Raw genomic sequence first — 12,338 nt, 5'->3', positions numbered from 1 at the left:
TTCCTGTGACGTCACAGTCGCGACAGTGAGCTGGCGGAAGTGAAAGCGGTTGGATTTCATCATTACATAACCTTCTCCGAAAGACCTCAACGGTTATTTATAAACACATTTTGGCTGTTTGGAATGATCCACTATTTACAGTAGTGTCTGATATGAAAATAAAATGAAATAATATTTTTTGTAATGTTCACACATGTACATAACATTTGTATAAAGTACTATGCTACCGATATAAATTCGCCATTTTGTCTTGCTGTTCGAATGTGTAGTGAGTATAGATTATTCCCCTATATTTTTCAATGTATCACACACACACATATAGTCAACAGTGCCACAAGATGGTGGCAAAGCAGTACTAATGAGGCCCCCCCAACTCACTTCAACTTAGTTCCTTGGCACCAAGATGGCGCCAAATAAATATTTTAATGTGAGAGGTTTTGGCCTGAGCACAAAAACAGTAAAAAAGTGAGTGAGAACAAAAAACAAAAAACAACCTGCAAACAGGTAAATCCACAAGTCATGAATTGCTAGATGCAGGAAAACTGCATATCCTATGATGCATTGCACCAATACAGAAAAAAAAAACTTTTAGGTCGCAGTAGGTAATGTTCCTTGGTTGCTGGGTGTTATTTTCTTGTTAAAGTTGATAAAGATTTGAGCAAAACAAAACAAAATGAGATGGACCAAGTGAGTGAGTGTAATTTGCAGAAATTCCAGGGGATGAAGGGTTTTGGTCGGAGTTGGAAAACCAATAGTTTACTTTAGCCAGGATGCATGGCAGTTCCACTTCGGAACGTTGGCTTCTCTCCCTTCGGTTGTGGTGCTGCCATTAACATCTGTCTGGCTCCTCGGGCTTGTCCTTCAGCGGACATCATAGTCTCAGTAAAAGGGCTATGGGCTTCACTTCGCCTAAAGTCCAATTACCCGATCAATTTAAATATTCAAACAATCACCCCAATATTTTGGATTCTATGGACATTAAGCCTTTTTCTGTTTATAGGTGCTCATGAACAAGAAAAAGCTTGTCACTTAATTTCCGAAAACTGTGACAAAACAAATTCTAATCATGCCCACTTCAACCTCTGAAAATACCAAGACGATCGCAATATTTTGGACTTTATGGCCTAGTTATAGGAGCTCACTATCAAGAAAGTTTAATGTCCATAATATTATGTTAAAGGTATTAGAGATGATTTTACTACAAATTAAGTTGTCTGATTCATTTAAAAATCGCTTTATCAACCTGTAACAGACTTGTACTCATGGTTAACCAAAAATATCTATTAATTATAAACCGTGAACGTGGCGGGGAATTTTAGATTCCAGCCAATAGGTACTTTGTTTTTGATTGGCTCCTGGTTTGTCAATCACACTTTTTGCGTATATGCACCAAGTATGTAGCTTGCGCAGGCCTCAACGTAACAGTGTTTACCAGCGGCAAGACGTCTTCCTGCTGTAGCTAGATCCTCGCGTGTGTTTTCAGTTAACCAACAGTGGCAAAGGATACAGGACCATCTAGCTGTAAGAGAAAGACAGTTTTGAGGTTGCTGAACAGCGTAAATCTTTTACCATCAATAAAAAATTATGCCCACTCCAGTCCACCAGGTCATAAACATTAATGACTGGTGATTCTTAATTTAGCTCTTGTGCAGTTGGTTTACCAGTTGCAGCTGTGCAGCGGGCCATTCCGCCTTCACTGGAGATCTGGTGATCAACATTCAGTATTTAAAGTCTGAATCATGAGTGAAACATTAGTCCCTCGTGTCTCAGCGTGAACATTTGAGGTTCGCTTCCTGACAGCAAGTTTTTTTATAACAGAAATAACTTACAGCAAATGATAACTGGAAAAGCAGTAACATGAGTGGAAAGAGGCACAGACGTTGAATAATTTCTTTTTATTTTCATTGAATAGTTTCTATTTTTTTTTCCCGTGCCCTCAGACCAAGATGAGAATCAGAAGGAAGAAAGAAGACTCCTGATTGAGTGTACAGTTGTGTCATCAGAGAGAAACTAACAAACAAAGTAACTGCATTCATCCGACAAAGAGTTGTCTATGGCATTTATATACTGTTTAACATGGAAATATTCTTCATCAGAAACAATCTTTTCGACATATATTATTAATATTAGTAACCAATCTGAATCCACCTTTGAAGAAACATCTGCTCCCTGGGTCTGTGCAGAAGGATGTTGGACAAGTGGCCAAAATAGAATGACGGTGGATTGAAATCAATGTGAGGCCGCTTCGAAACTGTGATGGTTCTATGATGCACATCCTCCGCCATTAACCATGTCTTTTTCTATATACATGCTCTGTGTGACCACCAAATTCACAGGTACTCAGATCGCTATAATGGTTGATCTCATTTGCTGCAAATCCAGTGTAAAAGTCTATAAAAATATTGAGATTTATTTGAACATAACCTGACTATGTTGTAATAAAAACTCCAGATGTCTCTTGCAGTTGCACAGTGGGATGTACTGTATAAATATTGTATAAAATAAGGCAGTCTTTTCAGTAGGATAAACCAGATACAAAAAAATTCTGCGAGAAAAAAAATTTCAAGTCCTAAATGGTTTTCACATATTTCTGCTGCTGTCAAATGTCAAGCGGTTTACAGCATGAAACCAAGCGCGAGGGATTGTTGCAAGAATGATTGCATCCACACGACAACTCCCAATGATCAACAACAACAGCTCATTCTCCAATGCAACAACCCACCCCCCTTGACACGAGACATAGACATTTCTAATATGATTTACAGTGCAATACAAAAAGTCTTGAACTGGTACTGTACTTTTGATAAGAAAATAAAATGTTTAATATGGTAATGCTTCATATGAATAATAGTGAGAGTTGCGCATATCTGAATTTATTAGCTTTGGCTTTTTTTCCCCTCCTCTCTATTAATTTTCTCATTTGCCAACACGTTCAGTTAGGATATTTTAAATGGAAAATATGGTTAATCTAAATAAGTGAGCATACCAAATAATCTAATTGTTCAGCATTGTTAGTTTTTTTTTTTGTCGCCTCCTACATGCCAGTTACTGTATGCCACTTTGTTGCGTTTCTGTTGGGCACATGGAAATACATGGAAAATTATTCAGGCGGGGGAAAAAAAATGTTACGTCATATTCCAGCCTCCAGGAGCAGAAGGAGCAGTCCTGCCTTGCTGAGTGAACAAGGATGGAGGATGAAGGCGGTTGTATGACCTGACTCATATTGAACAGCTTCATTTATTCGCACCACGTTTCCATTCTCTCCTCCAGTGTTGCTGGCTCCTTCAGTAAACAAGCAGTTTCTCCTCAAACAGCAAGGTCAGTTTCACAGGCAGCCAGGACAGCCCGTGTGGTAACACACGGGACTGAAAGCTTATCCACGAGGCCTGTCCGGACCCTTCCTTTCTCAAGACATGACCAGCCACACTGCAAATGCCTGAGAGGCATGAGAAGTTCCAAAGGGTGCTGTCGTGTGTCCACGTCTGTTTATCCCGCCCCCTCCAAGTCCCCTCGCTCAAGTTTGTAAGAGTCGGCAATATCAGCGCTGTGTCTGCCTGTCAGAACATCACTGTGGATGACTGTGTGCTTTTCGTATGCACGCACACAACACAAGCAGGGGGAGTGCAAGGCCTACTCCGGAGGCGGTCGCAGGCTGTGTAGCTTTCGTTCATCCAGGCCTTTCCAGTACTTGAAGTTGTTGTCCAAGTGCTGCATAAGATTGGGGAAGTCTGCAAAAGCTGGAGACAGATCAGAGAAAGCGGTCTTCATCATTGATCAGATTTGAAGCTTTTTTTTCCCAAATTCACGTACAGTATTTTTTCCACCTAACACTATCATCTCAATATACAGTGAAACCAGGCATCATTTCGGTTTGGCATTGAAAATTTTGTGGTTTTCGTCTGGGGGGGTGGGGGTCGGACCTATCATCTGATTTGCTGAAAAACTCACCAATTCGCTCTTTGTGTTGTCGAGACAGTCAGGTATAATTCAATGTTGCCGTAGAGACAAATTTAATGCATTTGTGAGTACTCTTGTAACTAAAAAAACACTTGTATCTCAAATCCTCTTTCTTAATATAAATGAATAGAACTACTTGTCCATTTAAGCCCCTGAAAAGACCAGACGATTGTTTTTGTAATGTTTTTTTTTTATATAAGGAAAATACCACGCTATAATATTCTGTAAAAACATAATTTTTTACATTAAAAGGGACAGTAATGTGAAAAATCTACTTTATGGAGCCTTTAGCCATGTAAAAATGCTAATTCCTCACCAAAAACATCATCAAAAACATCACCAAAGTGGTGTTTCCCTCCATTCGCCCCTCTATGAGAAATTCTACGTCATTCTGCTCTCCAAGCACCAGCCCCTCCCAACCCGAGAAAACGAGCGGACCCACCCCTATGCGGACTAAACACACGCCCACTTCCCCTGAGACCTCCATGTTCGCAGGATAGCGATAAAAGTAGCCTTTTAACATTCTGTCCAAATGAATTCAAAGCATTCAGTTATCCTTCACATTTGCAATGCCAAAGTGCAATGACAATTGGCCGTATTAAATTTACAGAAAGGTTCTGCGATGGCTGACACTTGTGTAAACTACAAGTAAAATTTATGCGCTGTTGAACTTAACTTGAATGAATGTAAGCTAAAGGTCACATGTTTGTGTCCCACTCAGGGTTATTTTTTTTCCTTTTCTCCTCCACTGTGATTTCTTGCAGCAAAGGAGCCGTTTTGTTTCAAATAATTATTGAAGAATTGAACATCCATTCAATTTCCACATTTAAAGAAGACGCAGTTGTACACACGGGGAGAGGCGGGGTTATACTGAACCAGGCGTTTTACATCCGCGTTAGGAAAATAGCCAGCAAAATACCTAATATTTCTTTAAAAATTGCATCGTGATGTTGTCAAAGTTAAGATTTAATCATTATATGCCTATAGTTAACTGTGGAAGGGCTTAAAATACCATGATATGGTACCTTTAAACAACATAAATCTTTTTGCTGCAATTATAGGACATTGTGCTGCTCCTACTGGTGTGCCTTGATCACCTGGGAGCAGTATTATACAGATATACATCGAAGCGATCACTCCTCCGTAAGCTGCAACAAAATTAATAGTTCTCTGCAGAAAATATTTGCTTGTGAGTATTGTTATATTATCTGTCTACATGGGTTGTGTCAGTGTTTTTGTTCAAATAGCTGTTGCTTAAGAGGTTGGAACACCGCAACACTTATGCTATTAGGTTACCTCGTCAATGGTGTTTTACATTATTGTTAGCATTTAGCTAGCAGGGACATTCTTAATTCAAAGTTTTTGTTTTGTTTTAAATACATACATTTATGTTTAGTCACGTCACTTGTATCTCAAAGCACCTATTATAAAAAACAAAACTTTTTTTTTTATTTGAAGTGTGTTATGTTGAATTGAGATGAGGAGCTTCATAGTCAGGCCATCAGGTTGTCTCATAGGAAAAAGTGAGTTGCTGCCATTTTGTGTCAACTATTAGCAATTAAAACCTTTTTAGGTGGGCGTTAATTACTTGTGGATTTTGGCAATTTGCAGCCGGGGGTTCACTGTAAATCATAACTGTTGCTAATCAGCATATGTCATGATATTCTGAACATTTTTCATTTGTGAAGATCAATTCCAAACAATTTGACCGACTGCAGAGAAATAATTGCAGGCAATTACACTCACTGGCTACAATTAGCCACAACAGCACAATCCAATGAAGTTCAATACAAAATGGTACTAGACACATACAGTATGTTTGCAGCCACAATAATGACCTGAATCACTGTTAACATTATCGCTGACAGGGTCTTTGAAAGCAAAATTTTCCTTATTTATTATTATTATTGTCTTCATCTAAGAAGGTCATAAACAAGATTTTGATGTACGGTATTCCTTACATGTTATACATTAATAATATTTAGTATTTTAGTAATCACAGTCTTACCATCCCAAGCATCAAACATGTCTGTGATGAAGTAGTCTATAAAGGAAATCTGAGACTTTGGGATGCTACATGTGTTTCTGTCAAAGACAGGCATGACCACTGGAAGGCCTTGCCTCTTCTCCTCGTCCGTCTGCAACAAAGACAACAGTCATCATCATCACACTGTTCCTACACATTCAATTTGTAACTTGGAACATTTTCTTACTATCATTTTCTCAGAAAATCAGGCAATTTCACAGCCCTGTAAGGCTACTGAAATGTGATAGTCAATTACGATGCCTATTAAACGAAGCAAGGAATTAGAAAAGAGACGGGATCAAGTCAAGCATGTGCAAGTCTGTTGGATCTGGCACGTTTCAAGCAAGTTCCAAGGCCATTTGTTTTGGCCATGGCAAGTACATTTTATTAAAAACCCTAAACTAATTTATTCCAAGTAGGCCAGTTTGAACATACTCAGTTATTCTGAACTCCCCAAAACATATAAATACGTTCAATTTTAAATGTTTTAAGTGTCCCAAAGACGTATTTGTATATTTTTTAGTTGTTTTTTTTTTAAATTTATGCTAGAGCATACAGAACGCTTTGATGCAGCCTCTCAACTGCAGAGAACGGTTGAGGAAATGGTAGTTATTAGAAAAACGTCCAGCAGGTGGCAGCAGAGCAAATTAGATCAACCAGGGCCATGTTGAAAAAAGCTCATTTACCCACAGTTCTATACAAATTTGTGAATAATGATGAAACTTAGTTATATTCTAATACAAATTGCCGCAATACGGAAATAGATAGAAATAGGCTTTTTTTTTCCCCGATGAAAGAAGGGACTCTAATCTTTCTTTTTATGGCAATAAAACACAATATTCTGTGGGCCTTGCAAAATCTGTCAAAATCCAGTAAAACGGCCAGGAGCGAAGGGTGTTGCTTCAGTGAAAATGGCTGGGAGTGAATGAGTTAATATCAAGCTAACTTTAGTTAACGTCTGTAAATTTAAGTACAATCTAAGGAATTTACTGATATTTGCAGGACAGAATGGTTCTTCGAAACAACAAACAATATTGGTTATTAGACTTAAAAAAAAAAAATTAAATCGCTGAAAGTCTGCACAGCTCCTGCTCCGGTGGACTTGACACGGTTGCAGTTCTAATATTGTATTAGACATAAATAACTTAAAACCTAGCCAGGGTACGAATCATTATCTGCTTCCCTGACAATTATACAGCTTGAGCCTTAACAAATCAAGACATGCAGTAAAACGGAATCATGGTTGCAGTTAACAGCAATCTTTCATTCAAAATGTTGTCAAAGCAGAGCTTCCACATCACCTGTGCAAAATATTCCTCTGAAATGCGTCCCGCCCATTCTATGCATAGCTCCAGAGGCCTGCATGGATTGGAGATGTCCGCACACTTAATGAGCATCCGCTTAACAAGGATGCGATTCTCAGGGGACGTCAAAATGCTTTTCACGGACTCCTCGTCGTTATTTCCCTAGAAACAGACAGATTATATGCGCCAAATCAATGACATGTCACATATTGAAGATATACGCCCCTAATTTATTTCAAGTTTGACTGATGCAAACCACAAAGGCTTTGGGGTCTGATTTTATTATTGTCCTGCAAAACTGAGTGTTCACACACAAAGTACAATGACCCTTTTGTCCAATGAGTTGAAAGGTCACATCATATCATTAAAAGTTTGCTTTACATATGTTGTGTAACTTTGAAAGTGAAAGTAAACCCTTTATCATTTCCCCGTATCATTCTTGCCTTAAATAGACAAGACAAGGTTTAAAAGTCTGCGCAGGGCATTCCACACTAAGACGAGAAAGATGATACCAAGTTGTAAAATTCTCTCCTCGCACAGATACGTGTCCATGGCAACACCAGATTACAAGTCAGATGAACCTCTGTTGCTTAACCTAACTTAATCTGCATTATTTGGACTATTAATGAGTTCATCTCACCCCATTCTCCTCCAGAGCAGCCAGCGGCTTGTTGATGCTGTTGACAAATTTATTGACATGTTCAAAGTGTTTGGTCATCTCTGTGGCGAGCACCATGTCAATGATTGCCTGTCGTAGTGTTCGATACTCATTCCTGGAGATGGAGAGAGGCGGAGACCACAGATTGGTAAGTGACACGCAAAGTGAGCAATCCAATCTGACTGCAGTGACAGCGGCGATGAATGGAAGCTTTGTTCACACCCCCCTTGCACCTCTCACTGGGAAGCCGTACATGTGAGCTATTCTGCTTCGACTTGAATCACATTAAACCAGGATTATGTTCACAAACGCACTTTAACAACCTGGCACTGGTGCTGTATCAGTAATTTGGGGTTCTAGCATGTTGGATTCAAATGCCATTACCATTGATTTATGATTTATTTACATCCTAGATATCTGTATATTCCATATCAAAAAGCTTGAAGTGAAGGTGTGTGAGAGTTGACCACTAGATGTCGCGACATCATAGGATGCAGCCGAAGCGCGTGCATTTCGAAGCACACACACTACGGTGGCTCAGAGAGACCACACTTTGCAAATTTAGTGTGAGCGGACGAGCATCTCGGCGAGCGACAGCGACATGGCAGCCCGTGCGAAGCCCGGTGAGCGACGTCTTAAGGCAGAGCGAGCCGGATTTAGCCGGATAACCTGACAAGAGCGGCTAGTGCGAGCCATAGGCTAGAAGGGCTAACAAGAACGGCTAGCGGGAGAAGCTAGTATTAAAAAAAGATGGTAAAAGCTTGCGAGAGCAAAGCAGAAGGCGATAAGCGATGGGAGCCCGAATCACAGGACTCAGCAACGACCAGCTGGAGCTGTGGAAGGTAAGTGACGAGCAACCCATTGGGTTCGACACTCAACGAAAGCACCACCAGGGCTAACTACGTTTGCTAAGTTGTCCTACGGGCATACGTAACAGGAAGATGGCAGCGAAAGATGGCAGAATCTTTTAAGGTGAGGCTCAAACTACATAATTAGTGATTATTAAAACCTACGATTATATATTTTTAAAAATTATGTTGTGATAGAATATATATTTCTTTGCATATTATTTAAATGAAAATAGTTTTTTTTATTTTATTTAAATGAACTATTAGGTAACCAGTATGCCGTAAATATTACACACTGTCACTTTAACTGAAAGCTGAAGCCCTACATTTACTGATTTTAATTCATATGAACAAAAAATTAACTTCAGAATTTAAAGCACTCGTTTTGTATTTCAATGCTATATTTATGAGGATAATAAATGGTCACCATTTGCCTCATTATAAGGCAGTAAACCATATGATTTCTGACTGGGTAAAAAGAAAACATCGAATGATTTAATGGGTTACCAGAGAGTAAACAGTATTCATTTATAAATCTAAAGCAGGGGTCACTAACTTTTTGAAACAGAAGCGTAAACATGAGAGGAGTAAACATTTTGATGTACACTCCTGAAATAACAAATTTGCTCAAATTACTATGGCGTAATCTAACAAAGCAATTGCTGTCAAACTGAATCTGTTTAATGCCACTTCCAGTTGAAATTTACTGTCATACGTACATTTATACAGACAATATAACAATTATTAAAGGTATATATTCTTAATGGTTTATGATAAACAACTAATATTACTGCAGTTTACTGTCAAATCACACCACAATGAATGAATTAACGATGGACAATCCGTTTAATCCTTTACATTCTATCTAATTATATTATTACTCTGTTTTTATTAAGCAAAAATCTTTGGTTCATGGTCACTAATGTTGCAAAGTGTATCCTGGTGTACCTTTCAATGTTCTTAAATATGTTGCACTTATCATCCCGGGTTGTGATCTGGAAGGCGAGAGCAGCGTGGTGGCTCTCCAGCACAGCAGTGTCGTTGTACAGGATGGCCAGCTCGCTTCCCGCGTTGCACAGGAAGCTGTTGGTGCGGCCCGGGTGGTCCACGTCATGCACCGTGGCAGCAATCAAGGCGGCCACCTCATCAATTGGATCTAAGCTTTGCTGTCACAGCAAGCATCATGAAAAGCAGAGGAAATATGATATATATGATATGATCATTTGAGTAAATCCAGCCGGCTGCTATCAAAAGTAAAAGTGAACATGCAAGCATAACGTAAACATACCACATCCCACTGAAAAAAAAGATATCAGTTCTGATGTGCATCAAATGGCCCACTCGTTGAATTGTAAATTAGGCCTATTATAAAACATGCATATTGTGACATTTAAATATGGGTTATATTTGAAAGGAACATTAAGCATCTTAAGCAAAAAAATAGGAACACAAACTAACCAATTGTACCGACTAGCTGGTTTTTATACATGGGATTCCTCCTTTTTTGCTTTCATTATGTTTTCATTAAAATCCCGTGTTTTAAGCAATATAGCACAAATTAATAATCAAAATAAAACATAATACCTAAGTAGATCTCTCGATGCGTACATGCATTGATTTGGTGAAAGAAGAAAGCTAGTGCATTAGCTTACCTTCTTTAATTTTTTTTCTTTTTCATTCTCTAATGTGCTCTTTTGCACTATTGTGACACGTTAACATTATGTTAAAAGGGTAGTCAATATAAGCCTCGTCTTCCCTCTACAACTTTTGGTCTGTGTTTGATATATGTAAGATTTTGTATTGACTACTGATTTGTGGACCATGCTAAATAAAGTGTGTGTGTGTGTGTGTGGGGGGGGGTATCTGTACAAGTGTGTTAAAAAAGTATCTGTAGCTTCAAGGTTCATGACATTGATGCTATTTGTTAGCTGGGTTATGGCTTTTTGCATTGTTTGATAGCATTAAGCTAAATGGACCTGTTAAGTGATACAGAAGCTATGTGGTGGCTTCAAATCGTTAACAAGTACTTTTCTTTGTTTTATGTTAGTTTGACAGGATGTGGGAGTGGCAATTAACAGTTTGAAACTTTACTTTTTAAATAATTCTTCACTATTTGCAAAGGTGCTGTTTGTTCTGAAATGAATTGAGTTCTCTGCCACCATACAGTGCTCGTATTTCAAGTCGAAGCAAATAAATAAATAAGTAAATAAGCTGTATGACGGCTCATATCGCAAAAAAACTTGAAAATCAGGTCACTCACATCTCAGGCCACAACTATAGAGTCAAAATGGACACATATATGGACAAGAATTTAAATGTTTTTTTTTTTAAATAATGATTCATCAAAACTACTAAAATAGTTGGGAAATAATTTATGACTTCAAGGTAGCATGTGTGTTTTGAATTTATTTTGCTAAATTTTAGATACAAGAACAAGAACCCAGATTTCCCCAAAATTTAAAACATCTGGTAATGTAATTCTACTGTACACTGTAAACTCGCCAAAGAAGATCACTCCACTGAGATCAGAGATGGAACCTCTTGTGAATCAGCTCAGTCAAGTGCATGATCTCACAATGACCCCGCCGCCTCCTGAACCAGTGACTCACTTGGGCCAAACAGACACCTCACAAAACAGGTTGCTTGATATTCCCTTTGTAAGCCATTACGTGCACCTACACTACCAAATTAGACCCTATACAAAAGCAACAATATTCTCTATTAATTATGCCATAGTCTACCATTTTTTTTACTGTTCTGCTCTTTTCATATTACTTTGCTGATTCAAACCAAATATTCATTTATGCATCTTTCACATATTTTTCACATTCTAATACATTACAATTCAATTAATCCCAAAGCATTTCAGTTCAGCGTGAGCTCTTTGTCATTAATACAACATATACAAATTGCATTCTATAATTTAACAAATACAGTACTACCTACTAGTATTTAAAAAATAGAAAACAATATGTTGAATTCAATAGTAGTCAATCAAAACACAGTTATGTAACTTGTGGGGTGCCCCAGGGATCAATTCTGGGGCCAGTACTTTTTCTTCTTTATGTGAATGATATTACAACCATTTCAAAATTGTTTAAATGTATTTTGTTTGCAGATGACACCACTTCATTTCATGCCAGGAAAAAATGATATACTGTATTACAAGTAATAGAGAAAGAGTTTAAGAACATTATGAAGTGGTTCAATGCTAACTGTCTATAAATATTAGTAAATCAGATTTATGATTTTCAGTTGTAGAAATATGGATGTCGAAGGAACACTGTTTTTTTTTTCGTTGATCAGGGGGAGAAAAAACAAGTTTTACTTCTTTCTGCCCCCTTTCATTTCTTTTACTTTATATTGTCTTTTTTCTTTTACAAATGAATGAAATAGATAGAGCGATAGAGATAGAGAGATAGATAGAGTGAGAGAGCTAGATAGATAGAGCTAGATAGATAGAGAGCTAGACAGACAGACAGACAGATACTAGTAAACATATTGTTAAACCAACACTTAACCACTCTGACAGCGTCAATCAAAAC

General features: G+C 38.1%; 1 protein-coding gene across 6 annotated transcripts in view; it reads right to left on the bottom strand.

Moving 5' to 3' along the window:
• Nucleotides 1-1,880: 1,880 nt before the first annotated feature.
• The window catches only part of pde8a (phosphodiesterase 8A), a 63,671-nt gene continuing 53,213 nt past the window's right edge, over nucleotides 1,881-12,338 (bottom strand). For all 6 annotated transcript variants that reach the window (XM_086071301.1, XM_086071302.1, XM_086071304.1 and 3 more), the window contains exons 18-22: nucleotides 9,742-9,959; nucleotides 7,928-8,060; nucleotides 7,285-7,449; nucleotides 5,966-6,095; nucleotides 1,881-3,737 (exon numbers count right to left, since the gene is read on the bottom strand). In XM_086071301.1, the coding sequence (XP_085927427.1) occupies nucleotides 3,631-3,737; nucleotides 5,966-6,095; nucleotides 7,285-7,449; nucleotides 7,928-8,060; nucleotides 9,742-9,959 (753 nt within the window). In that variant the 3' untranslated portion in view covers nucleotides 1,881-3,630. The remainder of the gene's footprint in view (nucleotides 3,738-5,965; nucleotides 6,096-7,284; nucleotides 7,450-7,927; nucleotides 8,061-9,741; nucleotides 9,960-12,338) is intronic.

Source organism: Leptonotus elevatus, chromosome 3, assembly GCF_054856555.1.
Source record: "Leptonotus elevatus isolate MCC_2025b chromosome 3, RoL_Lele_1.0, whole genome shotgun sequence".
Classification (NCBI taxonomy): domain Eukaryota; kingdom Metazoa; phylum Chordata; class Actinopteri; order Syngnathiformes; family Syngnathidae; genus Leptonotus; species Leptonotus elevatus.
This window is presented reverse-complemented; position numbering and strand designations above follow the sequence as displayed.